The following is a 13,933-nucleotide window of genomic DNA, read 5'->3' on the forward strand; positions in this document are numbered from 1 at the left end:
ACGGGCTCCTGATGACAGCGGTCAAGTCTGAATTTCATACAGGAGTGCCAGGATCCAACCACCCATTAACCACCAATATATCCCTCAATATATTTAATCGCTTGGTTATGAATGATTTATCTGTCCGACAGCATGCGGCGCCAGCCCTGTGCACGTTTGGGAGCCATTACAGTGTTCAGCTAAATGATGATAAAGGAAGGACAAGTTTATTGCCCTGGTGCACCATTGGTAAAAAAGAGGAATTGCATTGTCCACATTTGCTATCTGCCACTTCCTGTGAGCTTTGAGTTTGCATCCCTGCCAACAAGCGCTTGCTACAAATTCCACTGGATTCCAGTAAGTGGTGTTTGACAGCTTTCCTGGGCTTAACGGGAAATCTCTCTTTGGGGTGCAAGATTATAACCTCTGCAAACCGCTGGTCAATGGAAAAGTCCTAATCCACTCATGGGCCAACCACTCCCTGGTGTAATATTGGCTCCAGGAGATATGGAGGTGGCCGATTTGACCAAAAACAAATAAATTCTGCGAAAGAGTAAAATAAATCCTCAAGGGAGCAGCGTGTGTGGAGAGCAAGAATATTTTGGTCTCTACAATCTTGTAGTTGCTTTTTGTTTTACAACATTATGTTACAGCAGAAATTGGCACAGTGCAAAGGATACTTGAAAATATTGTCATAAAAAACACAGACCTTCTTTGTACCCTCTGTTACTCAAAATGAATGGTTCCTATTAGGGCACCCCCCACACGCACTGTGGCACTCATTTTGTGCAGGGATCTAGGCCCCATCGCACACTTTTTCACTAACTCCAAATTATTCCAGCGTGATCTGGGTGCAGAGTCATGATAACTTATTTCATATAAATGCCTTTTGTGAGACAACTACATAGCCATTCCGCCGTTACAATGACCCCTTAGAGAAGCTTGTGACAACTTTCACACTTGTTCTTGGTCTAACTGTTATAAGACAGCCCAAACGAAACAAAACAAAGAGTCGTTTTAATTCTCTGAGAAAAACATATAGTGAACTCATGCACCACAGCAAAATAAAACCAAATGGGATGCCTTTCATGTCTCTGCAGCTTCAGTTTATAGTGGGTTTTAATTGTCATTGTCATCCTGGTGGCAGCTGAGGTAATGGCTACAGCCTCAGCCTGGAGGATGACTTCCACTCCGCATCCAACACCCGCTGCTGGCTCCTCCAGCACGTAACACTAACACCAGACACTGTGAAGGACCTGAAGATGAGGCACGGCAAGCAGAGGGAAAGGAAGAAAATGAGAAAGGAGGATAAGAAGAAGAAGAAAGGGGGGACCCCACAGAGCAGCCATAGTCCAACTCCAACGGAACTCTAATGTGCCCTTTGACCTCCACTGTCAAACAACCCAGAATGCTCTCTGTTTGCGGAGCTCAGCCCTCGGCAGGGTACTCCAAGTTTGGCAACACCGCCTGTCACTCTTCTGTCTCTGCGGAAATGTCTTCTTCCTCCTCACGCCGAGGGGAAGCTTGAGGGCAGACTCCCAGACCGACAGACAGACAAACCACAGGCAGCCCAAAGCTAGAGAGTTGAAATAGCAGTCACTTCTCACAGGAAGTCGTTGGCTCACTGGGATGCTTCACTGCTCAGACACAACAAAGCGGGCTTTTTCAGACACAAACACACAGGGAGAGAAGTGTGGGATTAACCGGAGGCCAAGAGCAGGATGAGAGTTGAAATACGGTGTGTGTTGACTGTAAATGCAAATTGTGTGGGATTCATGTCCTTATGTTCTTCGGAAAAAGACGCCGTTGGAGTAAACAATCTCATAGATGAATGGCCACAGATAAAATAGTGAATGTATCCATAAGGACTTCATTTCCAAAACATGATATATTCTTTTGGAAAGAGAAAAAAGGCTCATACAATGTCCTTTGCTTCTCTTTTGCATTGCGTGTGAGCTCTTGTTATCCTTGCATTGATTATCTTTACGTCGTCACTGCCTCCGTACCAATACCACCAGGACAACTTCTCATGCAGTTATTGTTCTTGACAATTTAAGTGATTCTGACTGTGACCTTCCTAACCCAGCATAAATGAACTGTCTCTAGTATTTCCTCTCCCTTTCCCCTCTTTTCTCTCTATCTGGCCTTCCTCATCTTCACCATCCAGCCATTTAACACTACAAGAGCCTCCCTGACCCAACTGAGATGTCAGATTACTGCTGTGAAGTCAAATAGGCACACAAACAGTGTGTGTGTGTGTGTGTGTGTGTGTGTGTGTGTGTGTCTGTGCGTGTGCACGTGCATTTGTGTGCGTGCATGCATGTGTGTGTGTAATGGATCCATCTAAACATTCCTTTATGTGTGTGTGAGGCCCTGACGAGGTTTGGTGTGCTGCAGACACAACAAAGGGAACCTGTGTTTGACAAGCAGCCCAGAGCCAAGCCTGACCTGAGTCTGCCAGAGAAGCCTGGGACTCACCTGAGGCAGGTTTTATAGCTCATGCACACACACAGACAGAGAGGATGAGAGAGAGACACACACACAGAAATAAAGACATACAAGCACCTCTTACAGGTACATATATTGTGCGGAAACATTTGTTCAAACAGATATACAGACATTGCCGTAGTTTATAGGTAGAAATATAGACATGCACACACACCGGCATATGCACAGAAGATGAGAGAGAGAGAGAATAAGATAGAGAGATGGCAAACACACCCACATTCAACGGAACACTTACTGACATTTATTTCAAAGACAACACAGAAAATTTCAGCAGATGTCTGGAGTTGTATGGTGTACTGCATATAACATTATCATAACACTAAAAATGCATGCACATGCCACATGTATGTAATTTTGTGTGCAGACTGTATTTTTTTGTCCAGTGAAAAGCAAGAAAACGGCTTCAGTTTTTATATTGTATTTGAAAGAGACATGTCACTGTCACTTCAAGGCTCTCATTTGACAGAAGTCTCTGAATAATAAGAATTATATTGGTGTACGAGCTTGTTATGCAATAATATGGAAATTAAATTAAATGTTTCCTGGCTTCATCTTTACCATTTGTATGTGATAACAAATCTGCACATGTGACATGTACACACAGTTTGGGTGCTACTCCAGCCCACATGAGTACTATCACTTTGTGACACTGTAAGTAAACAACATGTAGAGATTTACTAGTTCTTCTCTGCATATCATGAAGTCTTGCCATAGGCTATCAGGGTATTTGAAGGATGATTGGCTAAACTAATTGCTCCCTCATATCAACAGAGTATGGAGACTTGAATATTGTTTCACATCAGGCCTCCTGAAAAGGCAGCACTGTAAGGAAACATTTCTGTGCCATTTCAAAATACCACAATCTATCAGGCCAGTATTAGACCTTATTGTATAGCTGCCAAGCCATTAGTGAATGCGGGTGAAAGCTACAGATGGCCTTTACATATTACATACTCAGTGTTTGATGTTAGGATCATATATGAAAAGACACTCTGACATTGCCAAAACAGGAAAACCACATTCTTATATCCAAACATATCAGGCCATTGGTATAGAAACCTCAATCTGCCAAATGAAATGTTGGAGATAAACAGCGTAGATGGATTGAAAGGAATAGCAGAAGCAGGGATGGAGAGGAGGGCAAAACCAAATACATTTAGCTGATGCACTTATCAAGTGTGGCACCGCCTTCCTAGCTGGCAGCCACGGTGTTTCGGTGACTGCACTTCCAGCCACGCCTCCATCGAGCTGGTCAACTCTGCTGATGACACTACTGTCCTAGGCCTCGTCACAGACAGCGATGAATTGGCCAACAGGAGCATTGTGTCACAGTGGCAGCATGGCATACAGATAACAACCTGGAGCTCAGTGTCAGTATCAACAAGACGGTGGAGGTGGACATGGACTTCCAGAAACACCCACCTTCACATCCCCCACTACTCATCAACAATGCAGCCGTAAAAGTGGTAGAGTCCGTTAAGTCTCTGGGTACTACCATCTCCAGCGACCTGAGATGAGGTGGTCATCAAGCAAGCTTACCAGAGGACGTTCTTCCTCAGACAGCTCTGGAAGATGAACATGCCCTTGAAGGTCCGCACTCAGTTTTACAAAGCCACCATCAAGAATATCCTCACCTCCTCCACCACTGCATGCTACCCTGCACCCTCAGCCCACACCAAACACATACTGGAACACATCGCACGAAGAGACAGGTGGCTCATATTCCAGGAACAGGTGTCTGTGAGTGTTCTGCATGATATCACAGCCAGGAAGTGGGCCAGTAGGATAGTGGCATACCCATCACACCTGGTTTATTGCCTCATCAGCAAACCTCCATCCGGCCACGGGTTCTGCTCCATCAGGACCAGGACAACCAGACACACGAGTGTTTTTTTCCCCCTAAGGCCACCACTCTTCTCAACAACCCATCCTAGTTTCCTCCTCTTCCACTGACCATCCACAATGCATTGCCGCCACTTGCCAATTGCTCTTTTCTTGTATAGGGGCGCACCGGTTAAGAACGCGTACCATGTACCAGGGCTTAGTCCCGATCGTAGCGACCGGGGTTCAAATCTGACCTCAGGTCCTTTGCTGCATGTCACCCCCCCTGCCTTTCCTATCTCTACTGTGGCTGTCAAATAAAGCAGAAAATGCCAAAAAAAAAAAAAAAAGAAAAAAAAGAAAAGAAATTGCTGTGTACATTGTATTTGGCGAATAAAGCATTTCTGTCTGAGTGATTTATGATTGATGTATGGGTGCATCGATAGAATTAGCTTCATTCATTTATATATTTATTTAACCTGAAAGCAACCAAACCAGTAGCAAGAACTGCAATGTCAGAGTCATAGTGACTTTGTAATATGTAACTGTGGAATAATTGTGAAAGGGCAAAGTGCTAAAAGTGCAGGAGAATAGTGATTTTTCAAGACAATAAAGCGTTGCTATTCTGAAAATGCAGGTGTCCTTTGTTTATTTTGGTGGGTTTTCACCTTTTGGTAAAGACAGTCCGGAGTTCATAGTTTACCCACGTTTTTATTGACCACGTTTTTATTAACCACAATGTCACTGGGTAGAGGGTGACATGTGAGGAGAACAGACTTCCTCTGGTGGTGTGAACTTGCTCCACTTGCTTCTCTCCAATAGTATACATTGGTAAAGCGTTTGTCTTCGTGCCTACTATTGTTAGGGATATAAAATAGTGTTCAACTAATATCTCTGTGACCCTGATTGGAATGCCAAAAACATTATCAATTGCCAGGGTGAAAACATGAAGCAAATTTATCAGGCACATTTCTGAAATTCTAGTTGATTTCTCAATGAACTTGGCCCTTGTTTTTCTGAGTGCGTTTTGAGGCCAAGCCTTCCCTGTGTGTGTGTGCTCACAAAAGCCAGCCTCATAGTGCAGTTGAATGACAAGGGGACGGAAACACACACTGTTTGAGCTGGGTGCAGTGCAAACACAGACAGTGCACGGGTCATTGTGTGGGAGAGAGAGGAGAATGAATGACCCACTCGCACAGCAAACACTCCCAGCTGTTCAGAACGAGGTGTGTGCGAGGGTGAATGTGTGTGTGTGTGTGCACACGTGTCCATGTGCGTGTGCATGTCCATAGCTGCGGTCAGATACAAATATGGGGCCACACCTTGAGTCAATGCTCTCTGTTTAGCTTTCGCAGGTATGTAAACTCTTATGCCAAAGCAGGCATTTGATGTATCCGCAAAGTTTGCCCAAAAGGGGAAGAAAGTTAATACCTAATTCAGCTCTGCAATGTTATCTCATCCATATACCTGCCTATTGAAGCAAAACATGCACAGAACATTCACTAATAGCTCACAGCCAAAGTGCTGGAGTCTTTGTCTCTGTGGCAAGATGGTTATTTAAAGTACCACAGGCTAAGCTGGTGTGCTCTAAATGTCATGAAATGAACCTCATAACTTACAGTTTCATGCACACTATCCTTTAGTATTGACATATTTCATGGCCATGCTGCCGTTTTGAAAACAAAACAACTATTATTTAGAAGAATTGTACATGTCATGATATTAATATTACATTTGAAACCCCATCCAAAGTGCAAAATTGACATGGACTCTGTTTCTTCTCAGGCCTTTCCTCATATCCACTGGCTTATTAAACAGCAGTGAGTATTGCTGGTATTCACTTCACTGCACACAAGGTCCGAGGCCTTTGCTACAGACACAAGCCATATGTCTGTCAGATTTTATTGTGAATGTAAATGCTTGGGTTCCATACTCTGACCAAGGAGATTGGATGTGGTTTATGTTTTTTGGTAATGGCAATCGGCTTTTTGTTTTGTTTTTGAGTGATGAACTTCCATGTGCCTGCATTTAGTGATTCACTGACCTTAGCTTTGCTTCTCATCTACTATTAAGTCAAACTGGATGCCATCCATAAGAATATGAAAACACCAGTAATGAAAACTTAATGCACTCCACCATCTACCACACATCTCCAAAACACAGCACACATGCTTCATCGTGGATGTCCTATTCTCATTGCAGCTGACAGGCCCATCCACAAACTGTGGCATGATGGCCTCCTGTACATCTGATTTCAATTCGAGAATCTGCATACAAATTGTTTGTTCAGAGCAGTGAAGTCAGTCAAGTCTTTACAACAGATGAATTAGGAGAACTGACTGGCCCTTTATGAAGCATCTCTGAGGGATTTAGAGAGGTAAATGACTATATGTGTGTGACAAACAAAGAGTATGTGTATGTGCATCAGCATGTATGTGGGTAACACATCTATGTCCAGATGTGGGTGTGCTCAGATTATTGTTATGATGCTGATGATTCTGGTGAAGAGGATCATGATTATAGTAAGGCTCTGGACTTAATCTAGCTACCAAGCTAAGTCACTAACTTGACTATTATTGTAACAGCATTGTATTGATTGTGGCATTTTCATATGAAGATATGAAGAAATACATCAGAATACATTGTAAGTTTAAAATCCAACAAACAATAGATTTGAAAAATGTATGAATCTATGTGTGTGGGCATCTTTTCTTCTTAGACTTAATTTGGCCTCCAACAAGATTGGCTGAATGAGCAGGAAAGTTTCAACAGAATAAATTAGGTAAGTAAAAAGTCAAATCCTCAATGCTGTTGTCTTGCATGGCATTGTAAATGAACATCTCTTTCAGCTGAATTTCCTCTCAGCAAAAACACTGCAAGGTTTTAACAAAACTGGTGGCCACTGAACTATCACGTACACTGATCATTAAGTGCAGTTTGCTCTACTTTAGTGTGTGCACACACATAAACACACCTCACCGACCACAGTCACACACTAGTCCACACGAGCCAGGTCTGGACACATGGCACAGTAGCAACACATCCTAATCTCAGTCATTCTCATGCCTTTCCAACTTGAAACTGAACTCCTTTCTTTCCTCTAAGCCATTTCATTCATTTTTATAAGTGTGCTCTTGAATAGAGCTATGGCTTTGGCGTGGCGTCCCAGACTGTCAGATTTGGGTAAATTGATCCTGCCTCCCTGTTCTGTCTTGGAGCCCTGGCCTGATCAGGAAAACACCCATGACAGTTTGGCTAGCAGCCTTGCTAAGAAGTGAGCCCTATTTAAAATAGCTACATTGCAAATTAGTGTTTGAAGGTTTTAACATGAGAAAAAACACCGCTCTCGCCTTTGAGTTTCAATTCAAACTTTATACAAGCTCCCGATGTGGCATTGGACTCCAGCAAGTGGGGCCAACCCTCAGAAAACCTGCTTTCCATCGAGAGGGCATGGTGCGGCATTTCAGCCCTGGCTAATCAGCCAGTGAGGAGTGGGTTGGGATACATGTGGACTCAAGTCTGGCACATCTACACGCATGCGTGTGCACACAGACATATACACCAATGAGGCCCTAAGGACCTGAAGTATCAGAAGGCATGGTGAGGAATTAATCAAACCACACCCCTTTCCTCCATCCACATCTGTGGCTGAACGGGAGAAAGGAAAATGTCATTCCTATTGGTCAGAACGGCAGAACTGATAGGGTTAGTTTAACCTCTGACCTGTGAGTGGAAGCTGAGGCCTTAAAGTCAGATGTATGAGGAGACATCTGATGTCCAGGTCAAAGAGGTCACTTTCTGTCAGCATACATTTCTGGGTCTTCCTTTTCTGGGACAGCCCCCTTTCACAATTTTCATTGGCCAGCCAACTAAATCTAAGCTCTGCTAATTGAGGGAAGTGTTAGGATTAAGGAGAACAGCGAGAGTTACAGGGAGATGGCTGATGGAGACGGGGACTTTGGGGAGTGCATAATAGCCGTTTCCCCCTCTTGCTTGGGGCCCAGTGTAGATGTGGTGGACCCAGCCCCAGACGCCACTCCATGGTTTGGCACGCTCTGCACTTCAGCCCTCTCACTGTTTCCAGCTGAACCAGCTCCCATGCAAACACATGGGTAGCCGGTGGGTTTTCTTATTTAGTTGTCGGTCAAGAGTACTTAATAATATTCAAAAAGACAGTGCGACATATCATCCAATGCTTGCCAAAAATACGATCTCCTCTTTTTTCTACCCTCCCGACATTTTCCCCTCCACAGTTTGGGAAGACTGCAGATGAAAAGGAACAGATATACAATGGTGCAATCTTGAAAATAGTTTGGCAGACAGTTATTAAAGTAATCGACCAGACTGAGAGGAGGATAAGTACAGAGCAAGGAGGACAGTGACCGCCTTTCAGGAGACTCCGTAAAAAGGAAATATTTCATATACAATGCCCTGCAATACAGCATAAAGCACTGAAGCACAAGTAGTGATGTGGCGTATGACTTACTCAGACTGATATGTCCTCACTGACCCAAATGCTCTCATCCCCGCCGTCTTTTTGAAGTTAAATAAACAGTGTGTCACAAGATCCTCCATATGCCACCCAAGTGCTAGTGTGCATGCATGTGTGTGTGAGAGAGTCTGTGAGTGTGTTTGCAGGCCTTGTGTCTACGGCTTGGTTTGTGAGTATGACTCTCTTATGCATATGTGTGGTCTTCTGTAGCCTACATGTTAAAGAGAGACACAGACACAGTAAGGGAGAGCTACAGAGAGACTGAGCCTATATGTGTATGTATATGTGAGTGTTTGAGTGTGTGTGTGTGTGTGTGTGTGTGCGCACGCGCGCCCAAAAAGGGTGAGCATGAATGTGTGTGACATGTCTGTAATGACAATGGCGGGTGACAAATAGCGCTGACGCACATTGTCCCTGGTCTTGATCCGGCTTTAATAAAAAGTGTTGGTCCTTTGAACATTTTAATTAAACTAAACAGGACCATCCCCACCCAGGCCTCGACGATGAGCTACGTACATTTGAAGACAAACAAGACCATCTTTTACAGGGTAGACATCAAATACGTGTCTTTTTATGTCACCCTGAGTCCGCATGTTGACTTTCATTATTTCTAAAATCCATCTGGAATTTTGATGGGCATGTTTTGAAGGAAAAGGCCTGGAAACCACAACGCAGGGATGTCTTGAAACAAAGGTCTCTGCGGTTTTGTCTGTTTCTCGTGGTCAACAACAACCCTGCAGTCTCTGTGCTCGGATGGCTCATGTCTGTAATTTTAGTTTATGCCATAATTATTACAACACGTTAGCCATTTTTCATGCATTTTGTTGGAAATATGCTGAATTGTTCAGGGTTTATGTGTTCTTTTAGGAAAATATACCAGGATCGTAAAATTTGGGGAAGATCCCCACCACGCTTTCAGTTTTGATCCAGTGAATCAAAAGCTAATTACAGAATGACAAGTGACCGATTACAATTTAGTGTAGGCCAATGACATTGTTTTTTCTTGTTCTTATTCTCAGTCTTCTTATATATATATATATATATATATATATGCCCTTCCTTCTAAAACATAAAACTAAACCACAGAAGGCAAAAGAGGAAGGGCAACACATTTAAATATATAACTTGAGGCTCTCTGGCACTGCATAATTCTGAGGAGGGAGCCATGCGGGAGGCCCAGCATAATACTAGAGTACTATCTCAGTGTGTTTCACAAGATCAGTTCAGCATTGTCCATTTGCCACCAGAGGGAGTCTTCCAGGCAAAGAATGGCTCCCAAAAGATTTGACTCAATATTTTGAACAGCTGCACAAAATTCAAATGACCCTCAGTCTGGGACCAAGTAATGGGATAATTAATGTTTTGTTTATGCTGCTTTGTTCATGCCTTAAACTGTTAATCAAAGTGACTGACAGGACTCCAATGACACATATTTATCAAGACGCCTGGTTCGTTATTAGTCATTATTAGTCATACAATGGTAATTGTGTGCTCATACAGCTGCGGATCCATTCCTCGCCCATTAATTGAGTTTATGGGGATGAGCCTAGTGTTGTGGTGTATTCGCCGGAGGAAGGGGAATCCATACTGGTGGGGCAATGCCCAATGTTGCAACCTACAAGTAACAGCCTAGCCTAGACTACAGGCCTATAAAAGGCCGTTTCATTTCATTCCCTTTAGTTTTCTCTACAACAACTACACGTGTTCAGCTCAGTCCTGAAGCCCGTCCCATTCTCTGCGTATCCATGCTGGAGGAGGAGGCGTGTATAGTCCTTTTGTTACCTGTATTAGAATACCTGGCTGCACCAAGTTAGTTACTGAATTTAAGATGTCGTCAAAAGAAAGGGATAGTAAAGCGGTGTCCACGGGCTCCACACTATACGAAATCCGCGTGGCTGATAGGGCAGTGCAGTAAGTGCAAGTAAGTTTTTACCTGCAAGGCAGGCAGAGCAAATGGAAATTGTTAATTAGGCTCTAACGTGAAAGTAAGGAATAGCCCTATACAGAAGCACTTCCTCCGAGAACTCATTCACCTTTCAAGTCCGACCCTCTCTCAAGTTTCATTTTGGAGTCCTGAACCACCTCTCAGGTAGTCACCAGCATCTCACCTGTACTCTTGGACCATGGATTTCACACGATCGAATTTTTCAAAGGCGCTTCAGCTTGATGTTGTGGAAAATACGCGGTATACGTGCATCTGGAAGGGTTAGGAAAGCTGCCAATGTGAACGGAAAGCGTGACCACTTGATGTTACAGTGCATGGCCTCTGCACAAAGTGGTGACGATCATGCACAGACCCCTCCGAAAGTGGAGTTTCTACGTGTTCCTGTGTTTTGGCATCATATACCTAAGACTTGGGTGAGTTTTCATTAACGCATCGTTTCCACTTAGGCTACTCGTATTCTTCACATGCGTAAAAGTTGGTTATAAATTTGCAGTGCTGCGACAGTTTCCACTGAGGCTTTACAAGTGGACATCACCTGCCCTCTGACCTTATCAGGTTGATATACAAAATATAAGCTTTTCAGCAGGTGTATGTTAGAAGACTGTTTTACACTTTCTTACCCGTGCGTCCGTCGCGCGTAAACTTGCGCTTTAGGTATTTTATAACATGATCCATTCTATTCGCTGTTAGTATTTTGTTCACCTCATAAGAATCTAGTCGCTTTGTCGCACGTTAATTTGAGCCGCAGTCTCCGCTCCAGATCCAGCTCACCCCTGCATACCTTCATTAATAGCGGCCGACTGAGTTGTATTTCCACATTCCATTGCTCAGACTGAGTTTTTACCTGTTTTGCAATACCTCACCTTGATGCAAACACAGAGGACTTCAAGCCTCTCTGCAGCTGCTATCTGCACGGTTCTCAAAAATGTGTGTGTATGGACCCCCAGGTACGCACACGTTAGGGATCCCATATGAAAAAGTTTTTTTTTTTTTTTTTTTTTAAATCTTTGTTTTTTAATTGTGTAACTGTCTACAGTGGGCATACATATGGAGATAATGATTATTAGCCTATCCCCATGCATTGAAGAAATTTCAAATGAACTGAAGAGTGAAATTAAATGTTTTCTCATTTTGCTTATGGCGCTTCAAAGACGACCTGGGGGGGACGCAAAATGCTGCCATGGATCCTTAAGACCTAAATTTATATTAAACATGATACTCAGCAGCATCACTTGGCTGTAAGATTTACATTATATGTGTGGCTATTTGCTGTGATCTTTTGCTGTGAGCTCCTACTTTACCCACTTTTTATGTTCCTCAAAATCGCTGGTTATAAGACTTGTCATAAGACTATTATTTATAATGCTTTTCTCAATAACTGCAGAAAACTCTTAATTAAAATGATCGAATTTATCAGTTGGGTAATTATAGGTGGTCTAGTCTTGTCCTGCATACAAGCAGCCACAGGTGTGCATGACCGAGGAGTGTCTACTTTAATGAGGAAAAAATGATAAATTAGGGGGTTTAGCGTCTTTAAGACTTTAGTGGTGATTTCATTAGACAAGATTCCAGCCAATACTAACAAATGCTGTCATGTCACCCTATGAGCACCTCGTGTGGAGTGAACCATACATCTCACTCCAAGTTCCAGAGATACTCATATCATATGACAGTAGCTCAAATAGGGGAAAATCACCTATCTTCGTGTTTACCAAGTCAAACCAGTTAGCTCATTCATTCCTTCCATCACCCTTTTTACTCTGCGAAAATCTTTCATGACACCCTCTTCATTTACAGTGACTAGTACCTGCAGGTGATGAGTGAGAGTCAAGATACTGAAGCGGTCCACAGCACAATGCCATTTTTTTTGGCTCACATAAATTCCCTCAGCATCAATAAATGTTGTAATTTCATAACTGCGACCTTACAAAGACTTAAAGCAATCCTGTAATAAATTGGAGAATAATATTATTAGCTTATAACAAGTACAGCAAAGTCCCAATAGGAATAGGATTCTCATATTTAATACTGTAAAATATTATAAGGGCACTATGAACTCATTATGAATACCACACACAGATTATAAGATACCTATGCATCCCCATATTCATAGGCTATTATATCATTATTATAGAGAAGCCATAGAAGATTTAAAAATAATAATAATAATAAAAAAAAAAAAAAAAAAAAAAAATAGTACTACGGTACAGTCATCATAAACCCACATATCCCTATAGAAATTATTCCAAGAAATTAGCGTGATTCTATATGGGACATTAAACAACTTAAAAGTACGATAATGTCACTGTGGGCTCACTTCAACACATAAAACATACTTTCAGTTCTTACAGAAATATAGGACTTAAACGTCTCTGGAAACAAACTACTGCGTAAACAATGTCTATATAGGAATATAAGGTGGGCCTGTTAACTGTCATGGTAAATTGGCTTCTCTATATGCAGTAGCAAGTTGTTTCAGCATCACACGTCCTGCAAAAGAAATCGGAGATTTCATTTTTTGCACTGTGATGATGGTGTGAGGTTGAAGCAGCCAGTGTCTACGTTTGTTTATTTTTGTTTTGGGGGGAGGGTGGTTTGATGAATGAAATCTCCTGTCTGCACGTCCAAGGGGGATCGGATCAGTGTCACCCTATTGTCCCGTTGTGGCAAAGTGGGCGGATAACAGTGTCTCTCCCTGCCCAATGGCAGGCACGACTCTCATGAGAGTGGAGAGAGGCACTTTTCTGCCATGCAAAATCCCTAAAACCATCATCATTCCGGCTCGAGAACCCACACTACTCTGTAGCAGCCTCCGCCGCTGAGAGATGACAGAGCCAATCTCAGCGCACCCTCGGCCCTGGGAGCTTGGAGCTGCGTAGACGCACCGCACCAAACGCGGGAGACGCACACCACCTCCTTTTGATTTTGTGCGGAGGAACTTAAAGCCTGGAATTAAGGGAGTTTTGTCCTGTCCTCGTCTTCTCACTCAATCCGAAAGTGGCCATTTGCTCAATGTCATCATGATCATCTTCTCGTCGCGCAGTGTACTGCTGTCAGTCTACTATCCACAGATCTTCCTTATCCTGACGAGCGGCAGCTACCTGTAAGTTTGACCCAATTAACGGGCTCCTTAATTAACTTGTGTGTGTGTGCGCGCGCTCCTCATCAGCAACGCAAAGACGCACGGG

At 43.1% G+C, this 13,933-nt stretch overlaps 1 protein-coding gene across 2 annotated transcripts in view; it reads left to right on the forward strand.

Annotated features, from left to right (window-relative positions):
• The first annotated feature begins 11,087 nt into the window (after positions 1-11,087).
• The window catches only part of wnt7bb (wingless-type MMTV integration site family, member 7Bb), a 35,886-nt gene continuing 33,040 nt past the window's right edge, over positions 11,088-13,933 (forward strand). The window contains exon 1 of one of the 2 annotated variants that reach the window (XM_030054522.1): positions 11,088-11,158. In XM_030054522.1, the coding sequence (XP_029910382.1) occupies positions 11,088-11,158 (71 nt within the window). Of the gene's footprint in view, positions 11,159-13,765; positions 13,849-13,933 lie in introns of those variants that run through there. The other variant, XM_030054520.1, reaches the window with a different exon arrangement.

Source organism: Myripristis murdjan, chromosome 6, assembly GCF_902150065.1.
Source record: "Myripristis murdjan chromosome 6, fMyrMur1.1, whole genome shotgun sequence".
Taxonomy (NCBI): Eukaryota; Metazoa; Chordata; class Actinopteri; order Holocentriformes; family Holocentridae; genus Myripristis; species Myripristis murdjan.